The sequence below is a fragment of the Rana temporaria genome, chromosome 3 (assembly GCF_905171775.1).
Source record: "Rana temporaria chromosome 3, aRanTem1.1, whole genome shotgun sequence".
Classification (NCBI taxonomy): Eukaryota; Metazoa; Chordata; class Amphibia; order Anura; family Ranidae; genus Rana; species Rana temporaria.
In genome coordinates, this window is record NC_053491.1 from 382,822,789 (window position 1) to 382,849,625 (window position 26,837).

A 26,837-nucleotide genomic window follows, 5' to 3' on the forward strand; every position below is an offset into this window, starting at 1 on the left:
ATCAGTGGCGTTGCGTCTATAGTGGGCACAGGAGCGCCACCCCCCCTCTCTCCTGCACCTGTCAATCAACAACACATAGATTTGTGCATTGCATGAATCCATGTATTGTCGCCGCTGCCGTCCACTATTCAGGTATCCGGCCCCCTGTTGCGCGCCGGCCATCTGAATAACAGCGGTGGGTGTGTTTTGGAAGTGCCTGATTAGAGCCAGAGGCTCCAATAGGCTTCCTTAGAGCCTGTGGGCTCTAATCAACTTCCAAATGGTTAAACAGAGGGCGCACGGCTGTACCTTCCCTGTTTAAACAGTGCTGTGTTGGGGAATCACTTTCCCAACACTGACCCTCCTCTCAGCCAATCGGGTGCACAGGGTCTGGTTACCGGTCACCTGATTAGCTGAAGCGACAGGCGAGCAGAGATGACATTGAGGGAGTGTGAAGGATGATGGCTGACCCAAGAAAGGCAAGTGCCAAGCATGGGGGGGGGGCAAACTGGCGGCATTTGAGGGGGCAAACTGGCGGCGTTTGATGGGCACAGTAGCTGCGTTTGAGTTTTTTTTTTCTTCGGTTTGTTTGCGCCACCCCAAAAATTGGAGTACCAGCCGCCAATGTGTGGCATTAGAAGACTGAAAAGAGTTGGTTCAGGAAGGTAAAATAAACTAATTAGGGTAAGCGTGATTCCTCCATAAAGGGAGAGACGGTCCATCTTAGAACACTAGCAAATAAAACCGAGGACTCAGAGTGAGGTAGGGTTAGGAAAGGGACCCAGGGGGTGTGTCCTTAAAGGCTTTGCCAACGTCCAATCATCTGAACATATGATATAAGCCTATAACCCAGGGCCTAGGAATACACAGCCAGGGTTGTGCGATGTGCCAGATCTGTTAAAATCTCAAGAAAGGATTTCTATTTCTTTCTATCCATTCCTATGATAAAACATTTAATCTGTGCATTCTGTTCTTTCCGAGGAGTTTAGCTCCAAGCATTAGGGATTCCTCATACACTATAGTTATGCCAGCATAAAAAAAACAGGAGCCACGATCAGGCAGGCCGTTTCTCATCCATGCATTTCAAAGGCTCATTTGGACTGGACAGTTCCTTCAATGATATAAAATTTACCACGTCTAGCTCCAGGGCCAACATTCTGCAGCCAACATAAGTAAATTAGTCTGCAAACTTCTGCATGCTGTTCCATTCTCTTTAGCAAAAGCACACATTGTTTTGAGATCTAGAAAACCAAAAGCCATTATTATTGGCATAACAATCCCTCACAGATGCTGTCCTTTCTGTGCCAGCAGCCGAAAGGTTTTCTGAAGAAGCAGCAGGTGAAAAATGTGGCCATACGTCGAGCTTTTGTTTTTCTTAAATAAAACAAATTTGGGTTATGGATGCTTTAAATGGAACATTTTATGCGCCGCAGCCAGGAAAAGGATAAAATATAATCCATAGATGACAATGCAAACAGTGTCATTCCCTAGAGAGCTGCAACAGTTTTGTAAGAGAAACATTACAGCACGGCCTTGATTCCTGCCACGGAACAGATTGAGAGGCGCGATGCTGAAACGAGCTTGTGTAAACAGATCGGTCTGTGTTCTGCGTGGGCGGCTTGGCAACACATAAAGGTGCTTACATTTTCAATCACCGCACAGTAAAGAAATATTTGACATGATTGACTAGAATCTATAAATATATATTAAAAGGACATTTCAACATAAAAAATAAATAAATAAACCCTCTAGTTTGACAGCACTCATTAAACCTGAACTTCAGGTAAACAGCTACATACATTTCCAGGAGCTGTATTATCTGCCAAACAATTTATATTTGTCCATCCAGTACTGAGATTTACACAGGTCTGCCACAAAGCACAGCTCTGTCTGGCAGTGCAGAAGACCTGATTTTTCTCTTCTGCAGTTATGCAACACATGCGTGAACTACTCAATATAGTATAAAAGATCCAGTTACTAAAAGGCGCTTAGAGCTGTCAGTTTGAGAAAATTGGGCTCCCCCAAAAATCCACGATTTGTGAATTCCCCAAAAACATCAGCAAGTCATTAGTTAAATCAAAGCCTTAAAAGGGGGAGTTCCACCCAAAAGTGGAACTTGCGCTTATCTGCTTCCTCCCCCCTCCGGTGCCACTAAAGGACACCGGCTTTTGACAGCTCCCCTGCCCCAGTTCTGGGAGACGGCGCCACCCCTTGGAAGTTCGGCCTCCTCTTTCCTCTGCCGCTATGCCAGTAAGAAAGTGCAGCGCGCTTCGCACATACGCAGTAGGGAACCAGCTATGAAGCCAATAAGCTTAACTGCCGGTTTTCCTTACCATGAATGGGATGGCAGCACCCGAGAGATAATCCGAAAATTGGTGGGGTGCCAATATAACGGGAACCCTTGAAATACAAGTGTCCGAATATTAAAATTCAGAGGCTACAGCATTTGTAGCTGCTGGCGCCATTTTTTAAAAAAAAACCTACCTGTTTACAGACTGATCAGAGTTACGGCAAGCTCTCCAACCAGTTCCTATTGTATGCTGTATGAGAACGTTGGTTGTGGAAACACTAATGCACTAATGTATAAACATAAAAAAATACATTGGGTATAATTATAAAAGGGTATTAAAAAGGGTGCAAACGTGACATTACCCGCTTCCAGACCTGACCTTTTCCATAACATTTTTTTTTTCGTTTACATGCAACAATCAGTATTTTTTGCTAGAAAATTACTTTGAATTGCCAAACAATATATATTTTTTAAAGCAGAGGCCTTGGAAAATAAAATTGGCGAGTTTTGAAAAAAATTTAAAATAATTATGGCACATGGTATTTTCCAAAGCACATAAACCAGTTACCAAAAAAATATATAAAATACAATAAATCTGAATGTGTGAGAGGGGGTGGGGAGAAGGCATAGGAAGAAAGTTTTACTTTTGGGCAAAGGTCCAGTTTTTATGCACTTTTACCGGACTTGCTGGTACCTGTGCATCAAGATGCAGCATGCCACGTGCTTATGGATTTAGGCAAGTATTAAGGGCATTTAGATTAGGCTTTATTTTTTATTGCTGCAGTAATTAGCTGGAGGGGGTTATTGTTCATAAGAGGAAAATTTCCCTGCTGAACTTCAGTTTTAAGGATAATTAATTAGGGGATGATACCACCACTATATGGTTGTGGGTGCAGGGTTGGCACTACTTTAAGTAATTAAACATACAGCCACATAAAAACCAATATATCAGTGCTGGCTGGAATTGACTATGCACTAGAAATTCTGTGACAAATGTATTTTTTCTGCATTACATAAAGGAGGACCAAACACGTTAGAACACGGGAGTTATCTGGCCAAAAAGGCAATGGAGCGCATCTCAATCAACACACAAGGAACGATATATGCATATAAAAGAGCAGAAGTGAACTATGAAGAAAAAAAAACTACATTAATTCAGCTATAAATGAATGTAAATATATTCATACAGAGCTGGGAAGAAGGCCATTTTGTGTCAGTTTACAACAAAGAGTTCTGACATTGAGGCAATTAAACTTTAAATAATACAAAAGGGACGCCACTTTTAACAATATGAAAGTTAAATTTTTTTTAGAAAGGCCAAGTTTTGTTCACATCACTGTACAGATCCTGCAGTAGCAGACTAGTGGTGTCACCAGGTGTTAGTCTACAATGTACGTGTGGCCTTGTGACAAGAACTCTAAATACTATTGCTTAGCCTTTGTATAAAGGGCTATTTTACAAGTAACCCCATTAAAAAAACAAAAAAAATAAATAATATTTACCAATTATTATACCATTAAAATTTGTAAATATAATTCTGTAAAACCCCTATTCTGATGTTCTTTTATTAAAAGGGGACAAAAACTTGTCAGATGAGAGCTGCGGCCTGTGCCACTGCCACACCCCACTTCTTGCATTTTTAAACTCACAACAAGCGTTCACTGACCTCAAAAAGAGCCTTGGATAGGTTTAAAAGAATGTTACCCCAACATTTCATTTTCCCAACATGCGTCTGATATACTTGTGTTAAAAATGATCCTGTCCTCTTGTGCCCCCCCCCCCCATTTAGTCCTGTGGGCAAGCAGCAGGGTTTGCTTTATGCCAGGGCTTGACAAATTTGCTTGGAATCTAGTAGCCAGCTAAAAAAGTTAGGAGCCAGGTTTTTTTTTTTTTTAAGGACCAAAGCTTTATTTTCAATATAAAAATTAACCAGGTTGCTAATTCTAGTCGCAAATGCGACCTGGCGCTTGGGGATTGTCGAGCCCCGCTTTATGCAGTGCGATTTTCAAGTCAGTTTTCAGTGAAATTATGAAAAGGTAGTTCAGCTGTTTACGTGCGATTTAGGGATTCGAATGAATACCCTTTTGTTCAATGCGAGCTTACCACTGCTGCGATTTTCAATCTGCCTTCATAGGCTAGAAATGCTGTCCATCATCTTCTATGCAAAACCGCTTTCCATGCAAAACCTGCTATGAATCGCATCCTATGAACTGATCCCGTAAACAGTAATTAGAATTTCACTATACTCTTTGCTGTGCGAGTTTGGAACGCATCACTCCAAAATCACACAGGGCCCTTTTTTTGTTTCTAGATCAAAATCGCACGACAGATATGAATATTCCTCATAGAAAACAATTTACAGATACCATGCAAATCTATGCCTTTCAGATCGCATCTGATCTGTAGCAGTGTGAACCAGGACTAAGGCTCCATTTACACCTGGGAGTGGGTCAGAATCGCTGGAATTCTGCCCACAACCTCAATAGGCACTAAACTCACAAAATGCAGGTTCAGGTGCAATCATTTTCAACAGCAACTAAAACCCAGCATGATTTATGACGTTGCCAACAAGCTTCACGTGATCAAGAAAGAAAAAAACTGCGCTAGTCAAAATAGTAACATTCAGGAAAGAAAGTACTCAGCAGGTTAAAAAACGAATTGAGTATAGAGGGAGGCAGCAGCTAGCATGCAAAGCACAAAAATAGACAAGGGGTTAAAGCTGCGCCAATGCACCAAAACTTTGAGTCCACTGAGACTAAAAGTTCTTAAAGCGGAGTTCCGGCCACAATTTCACTTTTTAAATATAAATACCCCTGTAATACACAAGCTTAATGTATTCTAGTAAAGTTAGTCTGTAAACTAAGGTCCGTTTTGTTAGGTTGTTACAGCATTTAGACACTTTATAAAATAGAAATTGACTGGGGCCATCTTAAGTGTGGGCATCATGAAGCCAGACTGTATGACTTCCTGGATTTTAGCCTTGCAAATCTCGCACATGCTCAGTGCTGCACAAGCAGTGTCAGATCAGGTTTCAGCACCTGTGCCGTCCAAGTCACATGATTCTTTGAGACTGCGGAGTGCACAGACTCCTGGAAAGTTACACCCACTACATTCCCAGGAGTCTGTGCGGTGTAGGTTAGGAAGCATTAAGCACCTAGGTGCAGGAAGTGGGAAGATTAACTATTCTGCCTAGCAACAACACTCTGAAAGCATCTAAAAAATTAAAAAAAATTTGTAAAGGACTAATAACATTTTTTTTTAAAACTACTGATATAATGTTATATTTATGGGTGGAACTCCACTTTAAACATGTATATACAGTCCTTGGGGTACACTTTCACTGTATGTCTTATACGATATGCTCATAACCACCACCGTGACTTTCACAAGTAATGCACACTCTCGGTGAAAACCCGCCACCAGATATTAAAGCCGCTTACCAGACGGGGCAAGCTCAGTTTGCAGTCGGCTATAGCCCAGCCACGGCCTTTAACGTTGTAATGGACCCACAGGTTACAACTTACTGGAACTGGCTTTCTTCACTCCCACAGGCTCCGCCAAATGGTCATGTGTGAACAGAGGATGCATCATAGCGTAACTCCGCAAAACAAATTTTATTTAAAAAAGTAAGTTGTACTTACAAAAAAAAAAAAAAACGGTTAAAGTCAGTGGCCCAGATTCAGGTAGATTTGCCCTTTAGTTGCACATGTGAAGAGCAGCTGATTTGCTCTGCGCTGGGGCAAATTGGAAAGATTGCCACCTGATTCAGGATTCCTTTTGTCTGCTAACTTGCTCCTTTGTAAGGCAAAAATCAGGGCCTAAGGCAGCGCAAGTGAAAGTGGGTGTGCCCTATGCAAATGATCTTTTTTCCACTCAGCAGTGGTTTGCGCCTATTTTCAGGGCAAATTTTGCCCACCTGCTTGCACTGAGCAAATAAATAGGGGCAGACCTGCGCAGGTCCTGTGCAAAATTACATCCTGCTTGTTCCACCCCCCCTGAGCAAGGTAATTTTGCCCTTTTTTCTGAGATGGCACCTCCTGATAAGAAAAAAAAAAGAAAGGCAAATTTTGTCTCCGCTGAGATGGATATACTGCTTGCGGCACTGACGCGCCATACTGCCGTTCTTTTTGGTTCAGAGCGGAAGAATACCACCATAGCTCAAAGGAGGGCAATATATGAGGCTATTACATTGGACATAAATGCCCTGGGCATTGAGGAGAGGTCCTGTGAGGACATCCAAAAAAAATTTACTGACATGCGTCGTCGAGTCAGGGACAAAATTGTCCTAATCAGAAAGCATAGCAGGGGCACCGGAGGAGGACCAGCCTGTTCTGTGCAACTCAATCCGGAGGAGGAGGTCATCTCTCAGAGTCTAGCGCTGGAGCAGGTGGAGGGACTGCCAGGCTATGACTCCACTGTTGGGGACTTGGGGACTAGTAAGTTTTTTGTTTCTCATATTTGCTGTGTATCATGGGAGGGGGTAGAAGGGAACATATGAGGGGGTAGAAGGGAACATGTAACAAGTTTTTGTTTCTCATATTTGCTGTGTATCATGGGAGGGGGTAGAAGGGAACATGTGATAAGTGTGTTGCTCCAGCAACATTTTTGTTTTGTGTCATCCACAGATGTTGATGATGAGGCTGGGCCGTCGTTGGCTGTAGGGCGACTCACGCCATCCCCAGAACATCATGGGGTCCAGTCAGGCCCCCTGCAGATCCTGGGCATGTTGGTGGAGGAGGATATCGCCCATAGTCCATCTAGGGAGGAGGAAGTGGTGGAGGAGTCCATTATCCTCAACCTGGATGAATCTGTGTACCTCCAGGAGGATCCCACCATCCCTGACCTCCCCACCACCCCCCCGACCATCACGTCATCCCCCTCCAGGGCAAGCCCCTCCAGTGTCCCCCCCTCCAGTGTCCCTCCCTCCAGTGTGGCCCACTCCCCTTCTTCTCCCTCAGTTCGTACCCCAGCCTCTCCTCCAAGAAAGGCTCTATGTAAAACGAGGGGTGTACCCTCCAGCCTCCGTGAAGGTCTGCAGGAGGAGCAGGCCCGGCAGACCCGCCATATAGGGGACATGGTGGGAGACTTGAGGCGGGTGGCGGACAGCCTGGCATCCACCTCCTCCTCTCTGCAGCAGGCCCTCACCCTGCATGCTGACCGGGGGATACGAGATACTGAGAGCTTGGAGGAAGTCAGTGCCAACTGTGGAGCCATGGTCACCTGCATGGTTGAGCAGCAGGGCGCCATCGCTTTGCTAACAGCGGAGGTGAGCAGGTTGGCAGGTGCGGTGGAGGCCAACACTGCTGCTGTGCGGGAGGAGGGGAGATTAACCCGGCAGCAGCAGAGGACCAATACCACCCGGCAGCTGCGGATGTTGGCCCAAACCAACAGCGTGCTCACCCGCCTGGCCAACGCCATGGAGGGCATGCAGGCACCACCTGCCAGGAGTGAGGAAGTAGGGGTTGATGCTCCTCCCCCCCTCCATCCCCACCCCATGCTCGATCCCCACCACAGGCTCCATCCTCAGCTCAGGCTCCATCCCCACCACAGGCTCAACCACGCAGACTGAGGAGCCAGAGCCGGGGCACCCTTGGCACAAGGATGTCCAAAAAAAAAAAAAATGAGCCTTTTCTATTTATTTTGATTATGCTTATATTATTTTTTTTTGGGGATATTTTTTTTTTGCTCAGATTAGGAGCTTTTCTATATTTAGTTTATGCTCAAAGTTTTTTTTTTTTGTTTTTGTTTGTAGTCCCTACACACGGTGAGGAGTGCTGTAGTTTCTCTCCAGCTGACCTGTGGCCATCTGTTGCTAACTTGCCCCTGCTTTTATAAAGTGCAAATTTGCCCCGGCTAAACAGCTTGCGCGCTTTGGGAGCAAAATGCTCCTCACACGCGCAAGTTTATGAATCAGTGGCAGTTCCTCATTTGCATATTTGCTGAGGGAAAACCATGAGAGCGTAAGTTGCTCCCTGAGCAAAATTGCCCCTTAATTGCGCCGGGGCAGAGAAACTGCCTCCGTGCAAAAATGGCACATTTCAGGCTTAGCTTGCTTTCTGGGTCACCCGCAAATTTGCCTGGGAGCAAATCCGTACTTGCGCGGCGCAAATCACACTTGCTCCCGCGCAAGTCGTACCTGAATCTGGGCCAGTCAATGTAAAAAATTGCCGGCCGGCAAGCGAACGGAGCCCTTCCTCCTCGGTGTGGTGACGTCACTACACGTCCCCCACCACGTGTAGTGATGTCACCACGCAGAGGAGGAAGGGCTCCGTTCGCGATTTTGACAGTTTTTTTGCAAGTACAACTTACTTTTTTAAATAAAATATGTTTTGCGGAGTTAAGCTATGATGCATCCTCTCTTTTCACACATGACCATTTGGCGGAGCCTGTGGGAGTGAAGAAAGCCAGTTCCAGTAAGTTGTAACCTGTGGGTTCATTACAACGTTAAAGGCCGCGGCTGGGCTATAGCTGACTGCAAACTGAGCTTGCCCCGTCTGGTAAGCGGCTTTAATATCTGGTGGCGGGTCTTCACCGAGAGTGTGCATTACTTGTGAAAGTCACGGTGGTGGTTATGAGCATATCGTATAAGACATACAGTGAAAGTTTCCCCCCCCCCCCGAGGACTGTATATACATGTTTAAGAACTTTTAGTCTCAGTGGACTCTAAAAAGTTTTGGTGCATTGGCGCAGCTTTAACCCCTTGAAGCTTCACGTGATGCGATTTTCCACAAAATAAATGTGACAATCACGGGAAAACTGCACAGCGTTTTAGGTGCCATCAAAAATAATGGCACCTGAACCTGCGTTTTGCGACTGCAGTGCATTGTAAGTGCGATCCAAAAACGCCCAGGTGCAAATGGAGGCTCACAGAGCAGACACTGGAGCTCGATTTGGCCGCTCTGTATGCGCTTGTACTGAGCATTTAAGTGCTTCCATATGCAAGGGTAATCTGAAGGCCAAAAAAATAAATGCAATTTCTCATTCAGGCCGACACCTCATTTACTCTCTCAGCAGATGCGCTTCTGCTAAACGGTAAGAGCTTGACACTCCCCTTTCCTGATGAGCACCCAAATCAGTGCTCCTCATATAGCAAGGTCTCCCCCCTCCTTGCTAGTCCCAAGGGGTGGTGTTGGAGACAAGCAGCAAGGTAGGAGACACACCGTGCAAAGTTAAAAAAGAAAAAACTTTTTTTCTTTGGCTTCGGACAGGCTTTGTTAAAGCAATCTGAATGTTAGTCAAAAGCACCTGTCACTAAATAAAATGGTTCGCTTACAGTCCTGGTTTACATCTGCTTTTGCTTCAAAACCGATACCCCATGTAGCTTCAGTGGTGCTTCAAAGAGTCTTCAAAGCCTCCATAGAAGTAGATGGCAAAGCTCACAGAAGCCCCATCAAAGCTGGTGTAAACAGGACTAAGCCAACCATTTAGGGACAGAAGCTTTGATTGGCATTCAGAGAGCTTTACCAACGCGTGTTCGAAGCCATGTTTTGAAGCGAGTATAAACTAGCCCTAAAAGTACTGGAGCCCTTGACTGCATAATTTATTTCATTACAAAGTTTAACTCTAAAAAGGCTAGAAAGTGCCTCTTATTTCCCGTTTTATTCAAGTACATCACTGTGACAAACTTAGAGAAAAGTTTGTAAAACAAGGTACAGAAAAAGTAATTTTGGAATGCATTAAAGCCAATAATTCCAACAGAGCCATTTGGAAAATTAAAGACTTAGCCTTGTAAAAGGCAGGAGAGAGAACTGGCGGAGGACTCTGGCACCCTCAATGAATTATCAATTGTTGGTTACAAAGGAGCAGAGCGAATTATAAAGAGGGTTGTGTTGTGCTTGACTGGCTTGGTTAGAACAGAAACATATTAAAACAACATAGCTGATGTGCAATCTGAAACGGTGCGTAAAACACGGCACCAGTACCACAGTCACGCGCCAAGTAAACATTTAATTAGATTTAGAAGCATATGGTGTATGAAGAATACAGAAAAGGAACACCACTTCATACTGGAGGGACATCACTAATATTTCCTACCCATTAGAAAACCAAGTGGACTTTAAGCCAGATACCCTTGTAACAAAACTTTTATTCTAGGCATTATGTAGCTGCTCTTTTGTCTTGGCTCACTAGGAATTCCACGGAGGTCACTATATTAAATGGAGGTGCAAATTACCCTAAGTGGTTAAAAAATATGTGGAAACCTGACCAACACACCTTTATGAGCTTATTGGACATTCCATTCCTAAATTATAGACATCAATATGTTGGCTACATTTGCAGGTATAACAGTCTCCACTCTTCAGCCCCATACACACTATCAGTTTTCTCTTCAGGTTTACCAAAACCATGTAGTGGAAGGGCCTGCCCGATTGCGTACGATTTGAAACTCTTAAGGTTTGACCTCAAATTAGATGGTTTTGGTAAACCTGAAGAGAAAAACCTGCAGGAAAACCAATAGTGTGTATGGGGCTTTCTGGTAAGGTTTTCCTTTTGCCTATTAAAGCAATAGAACATGTGAGGTCAGGTACTTACACTATATTTGTCAAAAGTATTGTGATGCCTGCCTTTACATGACCTTTAATGGCATCCCTGTCTTAGTCTGCAGGGTTCAATACTAAGCTGGCCCACCCTTTGCAGCTATAATGGGAGGGTGTCTATGGGAATGTTTGACTATTCTTCCAGAGGGGGGGGGGGGGTGTTATGGTGTGGGGTTGTTTTTCAGGTGTTGGGTTTGGCACCTTAGTTCCAGTGAAGTGAACTTTTAAGGCATCAGCATACCAAGACATTTTGGACAGTTTCATGCTCCCAACTTTGTGGGAACAGTTTGGGGAGAACTCCTTCCTGTGCCAACATGACTGCACACCAGCACACAAAGCAAGGTCCATAAAGACATGAATGAGCGAGTTTGGGGTGGAGGAACTTGACTGGTCTGCAGAGTCCAGACCTCATACTGAAGATGGGGTACTGAAGTCTGTCGCCATTTCACGGGCACACATAATTTTAGGGTTAACTCGGAGCAACCTCGTTGTTTACATTTTAGAAAAAGTTGGGTAGTTTATCATAAATGTGCTTTAAAATGACCTTTTAGAGAATAAAAAAAAACAAAAAAAACACACACACACTTTAAAAACATGTCATGCTTACCTGCTCTGTGCAGTGGGTATGTGTGGGCATACTTTCCTCCTCTTGGGTTCCTCTTCGGCTCTCCTGGCCCCTCCCTCCTGTCGGGTGCCCCCACAGCAAGCAGCTTGCTATGGGGACACCCGAGTCACAGCTCCCTGTGTCCATTCAGACACGGAGCCCCTGTTCGTCCCCGCCCCCTCTCGCTCCCGATTGGCTGACTTTAATTAACAGCAGCGGGAGCCAATGTCACCGCTGTGTCTCAGCCATTCAGGGGAGAGTCCAGGACAGCTGAGACACTTGTGCACATGGCTGGAGAGAGATGAGGCTCAGGTAAGTATTAGGGCTGCTGCAGACAGACAGACAGACAGACAGGACACCAACTTTTGAATTTACAACCCCTTTAGGTGTATTTTTACACTTTACGCCAATATTGTCCAACATAAAAAAAAAAATGAAACTACCACTTTATTTTATTCTCTACAATATATTCATATATTCTTTTAAAAAAATAAAAAATGTTTTTGGGGGTTTTATGCAATCTTCAAGCGTAAAATATAATTATATAATATAATATTTATATATTTTTTTGCACACATTTAAAAAAGGTTTAACATGCATGTGCCTCCTATACAAAAGTCACAAATTAGGAATGCCAAGTAGCACAGAAGCATTAAATACAATTGTGTACATTTACAGTATCAAGAGCATGACCAAAGTGTTTTGTCTGGTGGGGACGACCGGACTAAAGAGAAAAGTACTCTTTACTGCTGCCCAAGTAGATTAGGCCTAGTCATTTCAATAGGATGGCACACAGGGATTTCCGTTTCACATGGCTGCTTTTAACTTTGGCACCCTAGAAGTACACTGGGCGCACTCCCGCTGCACAGGGGAGAGGTCTCGGACAACAATTAAATTAGATTCAATGGAAATGTCAAAGCCACTTACAGTATATGAAAGGAATGGGTTGAAGTGAAAACCTGATCTACTCTGTAGCAGCTGTGCTTGATTCCTGGATCTATTTAAAAAGGATATAGTCTGATGACAAGAGAGAGAGGCACCTTTATCAAGCCAAGGCACTCAAAACAGATAGTGTGCAAGGATTAGATTACTCCAACCTGGCTATTGCAAACCTAGATGGTGCAGAAGGCAGACAGAATCCCAAACAAAATCAAATATGACCCCAAAGACACGTGATGAGAAACTCCTGAGCCAATCAGTTGAAGACTGAATAACCATTTCATGTCAGTGGTGTCCCTTCATATAGCCTTGAACATCCTGTTCTAAACTGCAAAAAGGTTTGAATGGTTTGGCATGCAATGAATTCTTACCTTAAAGTGGAGTTCCAACTGTTTAAATTTTTTTTTTTCATGAATATAATTTTTTTTTAATAATCTTATTTATATTACTTATGTTTTAAGGATGGATCGCCACTAGGTTGCCGATTTCCCAAAGTAATATAACATATTTTGCCTTGCTGGCATTTTCCATGAACAATTTTCAAACAAGAAATAAAAATATATATATATATATATATATATATATATATATATATATATATATATATATATATATATATATATATATATATATATATATAATTTTTATTTCTTGTTTGAAAATTGTTCATGCTGTGTGTATACAGGTGAATTGCACACTTCGGGTGCTTTTCCTGGTGTTTTCTGTTACCTGGACTGCCTCCGCATTGCCCCTGCAGCGAGCCTTTCCTTTCCAATCCCAATCGTCTTCCTAATCATCCGGTGCCAGGGTAAGAAGTCCTTTTTAGCTATGCTGAAATTATAGACTTTCTTGATCCCTAATTGTTGTTGGGGATATTCCCTGGCACCGCCGGCTAATCTTTTGTTTCTTTTTGTGGCATTTTCTTTTACTTCCGATATGACAATAAACCCCTTACATCTTTAGCCCAACCTGACAGTAATTGGTTAATTACTTATGGACTTTACTAAGCTCTATACTTAGCCAGGGCGCTTCCTATACTTCTGCTTTTTTTATTTTTATTTTTGTCTTTTTTCACTTGCTTCATAAGCTGTGACAAAGATAATCTTTAGATTCAAACAAGCATTTTCTTGTTAATCTATAAGCAGCATCTGCGCTGGAAACTGTTCCTTTGATTAGGATCCTTTGTCCACTGCAATAGGACCGTTTTCACCCATGATTCAATTGGTGCGGCTTTTTGATAAGCACGGTGCACACGTCTTGTTGTGTGTGATCAGCTGTGCAGACGCCCAGCACCGCCCCCTGTCAGTTTTGCTATTGGTGGTTGCTTCGGGATGGGCGGTACTGCATGCATCCCGCTCCCATTAGTATGGGGTTTCCCTTCTATCATGACCTGACATGTGACGCATCCTACAGCTGATGCGGTCACATGTCAGATATCAACCAATCAGGGTTGTAGTTATGCTACATAAGAACGCCAGGGAGTTTGAATGGCGCCATTCTCTCTCCTCAGCACTTGCGAGGAGCACCGAACAGATCTAATCCACGGCACCCGCAAGAAGGTGCCCTCCGCCCAGGATCTCTTTGCTGGAAGTCTTTTTTGTCCACATACTCAGTGAGTCCTGTAATTCTTCACCTTTCCCACTTGATGGCTTATGCCCTATTCTCATCTTTCTGCTATAGTGGATACATTTCTTTAAATGGTGCCGTTTTCTCTTTTGTTTTCAGTCCATCTGCTGTGTATTATCCACAGCCTATATTTTGGGGCACCTTTCTCTCTACATGGGAAAATATCTCATCTTGAGAGCTAGTCCAGTTTATATCAAGTAAGTGGCAATTTTAGTTTGTCTATTGACAAACACAGACCCTCTCTAATCATCAATGAGTATCTAAGTGACCTATCCCGCACTATGTATGTTTTTCTTTTTTCTTTTCTCAGATTCACTTTTAGATGCCATTTTTGACCTTTTTGGTCTCAATCTCTGATGAGATAGCGTTTGGCGATTTTTTGTGGATTTGGATTACGGATCGGTTCGGGACTTTTGGTCAGCGGTGTGGAGGCTTGTTCAGATGTAGAATGGAGACACAGTTATAGGCACTATGAAGTGAGTTATATCGCATCTGTATGAACATGTATAATATTGGATATAGTTTATTGTATATCTTTCAATCAATGTTTTCCTTATTCAGATATTAAAGACACATTATATCCCTGATGAAGATCAAACTTTGAACGTTTTTGATCGGAAAAGCGTCGGATCAGCCTACCTTCTACAGTTCACCCCTTAGGGGGGAATTTCTGTTGCAATATGGCATGGGTGCTCAACCTGTGGCTCTCCAGCTGTTGCAGAACTACAATTCCCATGAGGCATTGGAAGCCGCTGACAGTTACAAGCATGACTCTCGAAGGCAGAGGCATGATGGGACTTGTAGTTCCGCAACAGCTGGAGAGCCACAGGTTGAGCACCCATGCAATATGGCATAGTGTCAATCTGTTATTTATACGTCTTAAAATCTGTTTTGTTTTCTTTTCACAATATTATCTTGTATTTCAATGTAATTTTTGTACTTTTTCTACGTATATGCATTAAAATATATTTTTTATAATTCTTGAATATATATTTTTTTGTTGCCTATATAATCCCAACCCTAGAGGTTTTCGCATTACAAATTTTCAAGGGATGATGGCAACCACATGGTCATTTGTGTAGGCTGGTTTATTTACCTGTAAATACCATTTGTTTTTATAAGTTATGCTTTAAACACTACCTGTTACAAGATGCTTATAAATTTAAATGCATGGAGAATGCGTGACAGATTCATGTATTTCTATGTATTGCAATGAGTCAAGTCTATGCACTTAAAGAAGTACAACCAAAGCTGTAGAATTTCTCACCTCTCTGCCAGTTCCATGTGAATGACTCAGAAAGCACTGTAGCTCAGAACAGCAGCAAGAGAACCAACATTCTCAAAAGGAGATTTCAACAATGACAACCTACAGGATTTTGTGGGCATACTTTAAAATTAGTTTAAAAAAAAGAAGCTTCCCCCGATGTGGTATTTTAAGCATAAAGATTTTAACTGGACCCACTGTGTTAGTGGAAAGTCTTGTCATTAATACATCAGGGATAAGCCCTTATACAGCTCTGCTCCAGGTAAGAGCCATTTTAGGATCCCTAAATGCAAAGAAAGTGATCACCTGTTTTACTGATGGAAACTGTATAGCAATCCTGATACTGAGGAGCGGTAACTATTTATTACAAGTTTGTATATAGTTCTGACAATTAAAGCTTCGCTACATACATACTGTGCATCACATGAGGCCCTGCCTTCAAGAAGCTCGCCATCTGAGGTCCCTATCTAACATGCATGCATACATACTGGGGCCAATTTGGACAGGAACCAGTTAACCTACCTGCATGGTCTTTGGAGCGTGGGAGTAAACAGGAGTACCTGGAGGAAAACCTATACAACTATGCCGATAGAGACCTGATTGGGATTTGGACCCCAATGCAGCAGGGCAGAAGTACCAACCACTGTTGGTTGCTAGGGACAGGTTTGCTAGTGTGCCCAAAGACCTTCTACCTCCTAGAGAAGTGATGGCGAACCTTGGCAACCCAGACGTTTGGAACTACATTTCCCATGATGCTCACCTACACTGCAGAGTGCATAAGAATCATGGAAAAAGTAGCTCCAAAACATCTGGGGTGCCAAGGTTCACCATCGCATAAAGCAGAGCTATGCAATTAGCAGACCTCCTGCTGAAGCAGAACTACAAGTCCCATTAGGCATAGCAAGACAGAGAGCCACAAGCATGACATGCAGAGGCAGATGCATGATGGGACTTGTAGTTTTGAAACAGCTGGAGGTCTGCCAATTGCATATCCCTGACATAGAGTGTACTTGGCTCACGGTAGCTTCAGAATTGTAGCAGGATCATTACCACGTCAATACAGGGCACTTTCCACCCTTTCTGCTCAGACCAATTGTCAGCTTTTAGCGCTGTTGCACTTTGAATGACAATTGCGCGGTCATGCAATGCTGTACCCAAACTAAAATTCTATAAATTTGGTTTCCACACATAGAGCTTTCTTTTGGTGGTATTTGATCACCACATTTTTTTGCTAAACAAAATTAAAAAAAGACTGACAATTAAAAAAAAAAAAAGGTTTGGTTATAACATTTAGTAAATAAGTAATTTTTCTCTTTCACTGATGAGCGCTGATGAGGTTGCACTGAAAGGCACTGGTAAGGCAGCACAGATTGCCACTGGTAAGGTGGCACTGATGAGGCACTCCTAGGCAGCACTGATGGGCAGCACTGAGGCACTGGCAAGCTTTACTGCTGGGCACCGATTGGCACCTATAAACCTCATAAATGGTGGCATCCCTGATGGTCCCGGGGGGGTCCTTGGATGGGCATCCTTGGGGTGGTTGCTCTGATAATAAATTAGCATAGACCCCCCGTTAGGTGAGCAGCAGCCGGTCGGCTCTCCTGTACTCGCGCCTGTCAGACACGAGGTGGAGGAAAAGCCGATAAAACGACTCTTCCTGATTACACCGTGATCAGCTGTGATTTGACACAGCTGATCACACGGTAAAGAGCCCCTGTCAGGGACTCTTTACCCAGATTTGAGATGTGGTGTGTCAGACTGACACGCCGCACCACTGATCGCTGCGCGCCCCAGGGGGCGTGTGATAGCGGGTTATCCTGATCACGTCATACTACGTGCGATCAGGATAACAGAAACACTATGCGCACATCATATTGCTATATGGTGGGCGGGAAGGTGTCAAAAAGGCATGAAAATGCAGTTACCTGCCCCCTGGAAAATGCATATAAAATACATGCAAAACATCAAAACACAGGATGCAAAGCAGTAAAAGATCCACTTAAAAGCGGACCTTCAATAATTTTTTTCGTCTTTCCATCTATTAAATCTTCTGACCTTGTTGTTTTAACTTTGGACAGTAAAACAGATTTCTGCCAGTAAATACCTTATACAGCCCACTTCCTGTTTCTTGTCTGGTCATTAGCCAAGGCTTATCACATCATACACAGCTCTCTCTCACCCCCTTGTGAGAGTTTGCCAGGGGGAGGGGGGGAGTCATAAGAGGGCCAATGAAAGCTTCAGGGCTGCAGAGCTGGAGGTGAGCCTCTGTGTGTGTAAATCCAGGAAGTCAACAGGCAGCAGCTTCAGCTGCCCACACAGTTAAAATGATTGCAGCCAGACTCAGTGGAGGGAGATCTCTGCAGCATAATTTGGCAAGTACAGAATCACTGTACAAGCTTCGGAAATGGCAAATACGTTTTTATTACAAATTATGTGAGCAGACTGCAGTTCCTCTTTAATAATGCACACGTTTTTAAGAGCAAAAGTGTAAATACGTTTAACCACTTGAGACCCGCGCTATTGACAAAAGACGTCGTCAACAGCGCGGCTCTCAGGTGCCAACTGGGCGTCTTTGGACGTCTTTTTATAAGCATTACCCGCGCGCGCCTCTGGGGGGCGCGCAGCGGGTAAACACTGTGCCGCCGCATCGCTGGGGAGATGTGTAAACACAGAGCTCCATGTGCTGTCAGAGGAGAGGAGACCGATCTGTGTCTCCTGTACATAGGGACACAGCATCGGTCACCTCCCCCAGTCACCCCCCTCCCCCCACACAGTTAGAACACACCAAGGCTACACATTTAACCCCTTCCTCACCCCCTAGTGTTAACCCCTTCCCTGCCAGTCACATGTATACAGTAATTAGTGCATTTTTATAGCACTGATTGCTGTATAAATGTGAATGGTCCCAAATTTGTCTCGAAAGTGTCCGATACGTCGCATGACCGCGCAAATGTCAGTTAAAGCGACGCAGTGCCGGAAGCTGAAATTTTTCCTGGGAACGAAGGGGGTTTATGTGCCCAGTAAGCAAGTGGTTAAAGGATAAGACTGCCTTTTAGGACAAAACAAAACAAACTTGCATGTCTGGTCTTCTCACAAGAAAAAAGGCAAATACACAATTTGTAACATGCATAACTTTATACCAATAAAACATTAAGGTTCGGTTAACACTGGCACGATGCGGAAACCCTGCGATTCCTGTGCGGGTTCCCGCATCATACCTGAATCACAGGCAGTTCACACCGACATCTGCGGACCACTGTGGGCATCAAAGTTAATGATCCTACCAAATCTGTTCGCAGATCACAGTGCGTACCGTGAAATGGTACAGGAATTGGATCGCTTTGGTGTGAGCACCCCATGCAGTCCGATTCTAGTGCGGTCCAAAAAAACGGGTTCGGTACCATTTTGGTGCGAATGCGATGCAAATTCAGCCATACAGTTTGTGTGGCTGAGTTTGCACCGCACAGACATTGCATGTGATTTGCACAGCAATGCGGTGCGAATCACATGCAATGTCTGTGATCACACTGGTGTGAATCCAGTGTTAAAGAAGTAGTCAAATAATGAAAGGGGAGGTAAGAAGAACAACCAAAACATAGCATCGGACGAAAAAGATGGACAAATGAAGAGAAAGGGGGGCAGAGAGATTTAGTTCTAAATGAGGGACAGTTGGGAGGTATGCAAACATTATCCTCACCCTTTCCAGGAGCAGCTTGACGCATCTCATGTGTCCTTCATAGGTGGCAGACAGAAGAGGAGTGATGCCATGTTTATCTGGTGCCTATAAAAAATAAAAAAATAAACATTTTATATAATATACAATTTATATATAGATATAGAGAGATTATATATATATATATATATAATAAATAAATGTGCACTTTAATGACAAACTGAACAGGTTATGATGGCAGCTCCTAGTTAGTAAGTGGAGTACTTCAGTCGTGTGACTGTATACGAACAGTCTAAGCTTAAAGTAAAATTAAAAAGGCAAAAAAAGAAAAAGAAAAAGCCAAGCGCCAACTGTGATTTCTGTCTCCTGTATTTCCTCTGCCATCTTCATGGGTGACTTCTGACCGTCTATGCTGACACCAAGCAACCCCAGAAACAGAGGTGCATCAAATGGAAGTTTTGGTGCCAAAACCGAAAACCAAAAACACAGAATGCACTTAGACGAAAATGACAATTTAAAACATTTTTATATATAAAATTGTATTATATTAGACTTTTTAATTCATATCAAATTTAAATTAAATATGATTTTTTTTTTTCATTATTGGCACCTTTAGTGCAAGAAAAGCTCAAGAAAAATGCAGTCTGCAGTCTCTAAACATCTCTTGTATCAGGTCTGCAAACTTAAACAAACTGCTGATAGTATTAGCAAAATTTCCATTCGGTGCACCTCTAGCATACACGCTACAGCAAATGGCCAGAAACTGCAGACATTGTTCAAGAAATCGATGCAGCCCTACCAGGGCCCGTCAGATGCAGCCCTACCAGGGCCCGTCAGATGCAGCCCTACCAGGGCCTGTCAGATGCAGCCCTACCAGGGCACGTCAGATGCAGCCCTACCAGGGCACGTCAGATGCAGCCCTACCAGGGCACGTCAGATGCAGCCCTGCCAGGGCACGTCAGATGCAGCCCTGCCAGGGCACGTCAGATGCAGCCCTGCCAGGGCACGTCAGATGCAGCCCTGCCAGGGCACGTCAGATGCAGCCCTGCCAGGGCACGTCAGATGCAGCCCTGCCAGGGCACGTCAGATGCAGCCCTGCCAGGGCACGTCAGATGCAGCCCTGCCAGGGCACGTCAGATGCAGCGATCAGTGATTTCTGAAAGTTTTCTTCAGAGGGTCTCCGAAGGAAGTGGGGACTAAGATCTTGCCTAAAGCTAAACCAGGCCTGACATTGGACATGATCACGGCACTGACAGGACATCAAAAGTACTTACCTTGGGAGTTTACTTCCCTACTGGCTGGCAAGTGAGTTAAAGACCATGCTGCTTATGGAATGTCTCTACAATCAGGCCTGTTGGCTAGGCTGCCCTTTGATGGCAGGCAAAGTTCACAGAAATTTGGGGCTTTGCAAGGCATTGAGAGAGAACATATAATGAAGCATGGCTGGGACATATTTCCTAGAAATCTCACAGGATATATGGTGCTTTCATTTTATTTATTTTTTTAAAGCACAGAGTCACAATGTAGTAGCTCCTAAAGCAGTATTAAACCCAACAGCAAACATATTGCAGCTTATCATTTCTTAGATGTGAAGGTTGAATTAATTTTATTTTCCTAGCAAAAATTGCTGTGTTGAACCGCTACATGTTGCAGTGTGAACCCAGCATATAAAAAATAATAATAATAATAATAATAATAATAATAATAATAATAAAAAAAAAAATGTACCCCAAAAAGTAAAAAAAAAATAAAATAAAATAAATGTTGCTGTAACTTATATTAAGGTGTTCGCTGGGGTTTAGCTTCAATTTGCTAGTGCATTTTAATCTGCTAGTACATTTAAAGCAGTAGTAAAGGCCACTTTTGAACTTGTATCCACAGGTAAGGCTATAATAGTGCTAATTTGTATAGTAAATATCTCCTAAACTTGCTCTGTCTAGGAGATATTCACATGGGATGCAGCCGGTGAGGTCATCGGCACATGCGCTCTGAAGGGACGGCATACCCGTGCCATACATTTAGAGCTCCGCGTCAGGGCCGTGACACACATACATTTATACAGCTGGAGCCCATGAACCCGGAAGGAAGACAGGGTGAAGATGGAAGCCCTGTCAGAAGTGACAGTGCGCCGCTACAGGGCTTCATCCTAAAAGGCATTTCATAACGTGCTAGTGCATTGTTGGTTTACTCACCTTTTCCTTCGATTTTTCCCTTCTAAATGTTTTTTTTCCCTTTGTCTGAATTTCTCACTTCCTGTTTCTCCTCCGTAAGCTTGCCCCATCATCTGAGCGTGCTCACCCCCTCCTTTGGGACTACATTCCTGCGGGGAGACAATGCGAGGGATGTAGTCCCAAAGGAGGGGGTGAGCATGCGGACTAACCTCCAGCCAGAACAGCTCGGATGATGGGGGCAAGCTTACTGAGGAGAAACAGGAAGTGAGAAATTCAGACAAAGAAAAAAAAAACATTTAGAAGGGAAAAACCGAAGGAAAAGGCAAGTGAACCAACAATGCACTAGATTTAAAGGAACCTCTTTAGAAAATAAAAAACAAACCTTTACAACCCCTTTAACCTCCAAACACCAGCACCTCCTGACCCTTTAGGAGGTTTATGATGCTGAAAGGTGAGGGCGGGGCTCAAGAGCATGTGGCTGCCATTATTGGCTGTCAAGAGATCCAAAAAAAGCTTTGTTAGGTGCCAGTAACTGTGCCGGGAGTGCGTTCTGAGCACAGCAATTTTTGCAAATATATGCGGCCCCTCTGCGCCAAGGACCAGGCGCAGAGAGGGTGCATACTTGTACACGGCTGGCGCCAAGGGGTTAACATTCCCCTCTCCCCAGACCAACAATACTGCTGCCCAAAAGGTGCCTTCTGTGCTCCTTCATCCAGAGCAGGGACACTCAAAGGAGCTGTTACTGGTCAGATCACCAGGGGTGAAAACAGAGGGAAAAGGCCTAAAAAAGGAAATGAATGCAACCAAAACATCTAATGATTGATAAACTGCGACTACTTTAACCAGATCCTCAAGGGGCTGCCGGTAATCGCGCTGCAATTTTTTTTACCGAATTGCAGAAAAAGCATTTCTTCCGGCGATTTGAGAAAAGCTTTGCATAAGGCTCCATGCACACTGAAGCTGATAAAGTGCAGTTTATTGGCGTTTTGGGCTTTTTTTTTTAACCACTTAAGACCCGGACCAAAATGCAGCTAAAGGACCTTGCCCCTTTTTGCAATTCAGCACTGCGTCGCTTTAACTGACAATTGCACGGTCGTGCGACGTGGCTTCCAAACAAAATTGGCGTCCTTTTTTTCCCACAAATAGAGCTTTCTTTGGTGGTATTTGATCACCTCGCGTTTTTTTTTTTTTGCGCTATAAACAAAAACAGAGCGACAATTTTGAAAAAAAAAATCAATATTTCTTACTTTTTGCTATAATAAATATCCCCCAAAAAATATATAAAAAACATTTTTTTCCCTCAGTTTAGGCCGATACGTATTCTTCTACAAAAAAAAAAAAAAATTGCAATAAGCGTTTATCGGTTGGTTTGCACAAAATGTATAGCGTTTACAAAATAGGGGATAGTTTTATTGCATTTTTATTATTTTTCTTTTTACTACTAATGGCGGCGATCAGCGTTTTTTTCCGTGACTGCAACATTATGGCGGACACTTCGGACAATTTTGACACATTTTTGGGACCATTGTCATTTTCACAGCAAAAAATGCATTTAAAATGCATTGTTTACTGTGGAAATGACAGTTGCAGTTTGGGAGTTAACCACAGGGGGCACTGAAGGGGTTATGTTTCACCTAATGTGTGTTTACAACTGTAGGGGGGTGTGGCTGTAGGAGTGACGTCATCGATTGTGTCCCCCTATAAAAGGGATCACTCGATCGATGCGCCGCCACAGTGAAGAACGGGGAAGCCGTGTTTACACGCGGCTCTCCCCGTTCTTCAGCTCCGGGGACCGATTGCGGGACCCCAGCTTTGGAGTTTATTGCCTTTTTTCTGAATGCCCGAAATTTGCGTTCAAAGTGCAGTTTTTCAGCAGTCAAAAATGCAAAATGTTCAAAAATGCTGGCTCCAGCGTTTTTTAATCCATTGAAAAAAAAAAAAAAAAAATGCTACACTGAAAAACGCTCATAAACGCTATTGCAAAAACGCTAAAAAAGGCTCCGGGCAAAGCTACTGGCGTTTTTGTATAGCTTTTTTTTTTAGCTTCAGTGTGCATTAAGCGCCTTAAAAGAGAAGTGCAATTTTTTTTATCAAAATACAACATCTTTTTATTTATTTTTTATTTCTAACAAATGCATGCAATCAGCTTGGTGTAAATAAACTATCGATGAATAAATGTTTTTTTTTACCCTAAAAATCTCAGTAATTAACCATTTCCACCAGCAATCTGTACATCGACGTTCCACTTTGTGGTGTCCTGTGCAGAGAGAACCATCTACACTCCATTTTGACAGCCAGGAGCGCAAAGTTTATACAACATTAGCACACACTGTACATCTTTTAGGACCTGCAGCATCAGTAGGGCAGGCAGCACACTCTACAGAGGAAGTTGCAGGATGGTCTGCCTAGCCTACCAACACTACAGTGTGTGCCAAGGGGTGTTTTTACAGCGCTGGCCTCATACAGGTCAGGCAGTCGGAACAGGCATTTGAACTAATGAAATACACGTGCACACACAAATATGCCCCACAGATGGGCACCAACCATAGCTGCATTTTTAAATAATCCGTTTTAACATTCTAGTATGTTTAGTGCCGACACCTTGCCATTACAAAGAGCATGCAAATATTTAGAATCAATAGCAAGTTTTTCCAAAAAAATAAATACAAATAAAAATCCCTGCCACAGTACTTAATTTCTGCCATTGGAAGTCCCCAGTTGTCCTAATTAGCGCAACTCAACCCATTTCCTCTATGCCCAGATGGTCAAGGACCCGCCTTATAGGGATGCACGATAATGCTGGTGCACACTGAATAGCGCACACTCACATGTCATTGCGTGAGCGCTGTTCTGTGCAGAAGTAAGCACATAACACCCTCGCCAGCACCACTTATGTCACTGAAGTGGTCAGAAAATCTTTAAAGCAGAGACTAAAACCCAGAGAGTTCCGATTTAAAAATAATAACCTGCCTTCTTTGGGGGAGGGAGGGAAGCTACAAGTGACTTACGTTGATATCCGCTCCTTTTGAGAGTAGATACTCCAGTATTTCTTCTTGCCCACAGTCTGCTGCATAATGGAGAGGCTTGCGACCACCATCTAGCGTCCGATTAACATCCTGACCCTAAAAATGAAAGAAAACAAAGACTACTTAAGACATGGCTTACTGCATCTTTGTTTCAGCGAGGAGCTTACACTTTAAATCAGACTTTAATTATTTTCGGCCCATTTTGATATTGTAAGGCAGGACATCAAAGTAATCTACCTAGTAAACGACACCTATTAAAACTGTTTCCATATGCTTATTTAGGCTTGATGAATCCATGGTTATCAGTGTGTAAAGTCTGCATGTGGTTGCAGAGGATTAGAGCACTTCATGTAGACCAAGTAGAGCTGGCGATTTTGGCCCCCCAAAAAATCTGTAAATTAAAAAAAAAAAAAAAAAAAAAAAAAACACCCTCGATTCACAGCAAGTTTTTTTTTTCTGATGGACACCGCGCCGGTCCTAAAGGAACTGCAGGCAGGACTGGGCCTCGCCCAAAAAATCCTGCCCGCAGCGATCCTAGCAAAAGGCTGCGGACTGGGCCGAAGCCGCGGCCTCGCCTAAAAAGTCCTGTCCGCAGCTCAATATAGGCGAGGCTGCGGCTTTGGCCTAGTCCGCAGAGCACAGATTCTATGGAATTTTTATATATTACACACACATACATACACACACACGAAAAAAAATAGATTGGGTCAAAATCTGAATCGATTTGACCTCCCAACTCGATTCAAATCGTTTTTTTTTTTTTTAGTACAGTGTTGCACGTCTGTGCAATTGTCAGTTAAAGTGACGCAGTGCCGTATTGTAAAAAAAAAAGGCCCGTCATGAAGGGGGGGGTTAACCTTCTGGAGCTGAAGTGGTTAATATGTATTCAACTCAGACAGGCCCTTGCACTACATAGTTGAAGGAAAATCTAAAAAGGAAACTACATGGGAAAAAAAAAAAAAAAAAAAAAAAAAAAAAAAAAAGGTGTCAGCTTTTGTCCCATAAAATAAAAATATATATTAATTTACACAGTTTGCTATCCCATTTCCTGGTTTTGAATGGGCACTGTTGTTGACAAAAGACACCTACGTCACCAGTGCCTTCCGAGGAGATCTTGTTTCTAAACTGCCAGATTTTGTGTTCTGAGTGCAAAAAAAAAAAAAACTTCTGCAATTGAAAATGGCCGCTAGGACAAGAGCCCTGAATATCGCACAAAATTAATCAAAGAAACAAAAAACTGCATTTAAATGAAAATGTGACTTAATGACCACATTTTAAAATTATGCCTTTATTTTTTTAAATCTAGGTCCATGTTATCACTTGTGGCAGACTGTTTTATAATGTCCGACTTAACTTAGGTGCAGTGTTTGCTGGAAAATATTAGTTAAAAAAATAAATATATAGGTGCTTGGGTTTTACAGTACTAGTTTTCTAGAAGTAAAAAAAAAAAAAAATCTCTTCTGCTTCAATTTGCGAGCGGGTGAAGAGGGTCAAGATCAGCTGGCAAAAAGTTTTCTACACCTCCTTTTAATTATTAAATAAATCATTCTTTGCAAAAAAGCTGGTGAGAAAATTTGAGAGGCCTTTCACAGTGCCACCTTTTCTCTAGGAAAATTACTGTTAGGTCCGTTTCATATCACTAGGACTCAAGTAAGATGACCGTTACGATCTGCTGGTTGCTTTAAGCCTTTCCTTTGCTCCAGAGTACCAAGGATTGCTACACTCGTAAGAATATTTCCCCTAAAATTAACAAAGAGCGGTGCAAGCATGTGATGTCGCTGAGTAGCCCCACCCCCTAGCTTATTAAGAGCTCTCAGACAGCGGAGCAGGCATACAGCTGGATTGCGAGCGGAGCTTTTTTTTGGGGGGGGATGGCAGTGGTGGGCGTCGTGATTGAGGATGGCTCTACACTGGGGGACATTTATTAAAAAAACAAGAAATTTGGCACTAATAGGTGGCAGTGATGGGCACCGATAGGCGACACTGCTAGGCAGCACTGATGAGGCGGATGTACCTCTTCCACTTGGGACCGATGTCCCTTACGCAAGAGCCGGTGATCGGCTTTTTTTTCTCCTCACACTGTCAGCGTGAGGAGGGAAGAAAAACAAACAAACAAACAAACAAACACACACAAAAAACACATTACCAAGCTTTTGTTTACATCACGTGATCAGCTGTCATTGGCTGACTGCTGATCATATAGTAAGTGGCCAGGACTGGCCCCTTATTTAGACCTGTGATCACCCGAGCCTCTGATCACAGGGCGCGTCTATTGATAGCCTCCCGGCAAAGTAGATCTGCGCTGTAGCCTTCATTCGTCTATAGCGTGGATGGGAAGTGGTTAATTAAGACAAGTACACACTATAGGAAGATATGATTTCTTCATCCAGTCTGAAGTTTACAACCACTTTAAAAAGGGAACAAAATAAAAGAAGTTCATTGATGGGGTTTAACTCAAGGACATCATGATATGGCTGCATGTATAGCTAGCATTGCAATGTGCTAACCCTGGTGATTACATAAAGTAACAAGAGACAGACTTTAGCAAGAAGGACAAAGAAATAGGCAGACAAACCAAAAATAATGTCTAAAAAAAATAAATAAAAAAAAAACCCCACCACCATTTCAGAACTGGTTTTAAAGGTTAAAAGTACAATTTACTTTAGTACTATAATGCAGCACAATGTACTTTACGGTTCATTTCAGACATTTCCCCTCCATTTTTCTT

General features: G+C 43.1%; 1 protein-coding gene across 1 annotated transcript in view; it reads right to left on the reverse strand.

The window, feature by feature from the left end:
• The window catches only part of MTPN (myotrophin), a 76,390-nt gene that overhangs the window by 21,249 nt on the left and 28,304 nt on the right, over positions 1 to 26,837 (reverse strand). The window contains exons 2-3 of the mRNA XM_040345680.1: positions 24,092 to 24,205; positions 18,937 to 19,020 (exon numbers count right to left, since the gene is read on the reverse strand). Of these exons, the coding sequence (XP_040201614.1) occupies positions 18,937 to 19,020; positions 24,092 to 24,205 (198 nt within the window). The remainder of the gene's footprint in view (positions 1 to 18,936; positions 19,021 to 24,091; positions 24,206 to 26,837) is intronic.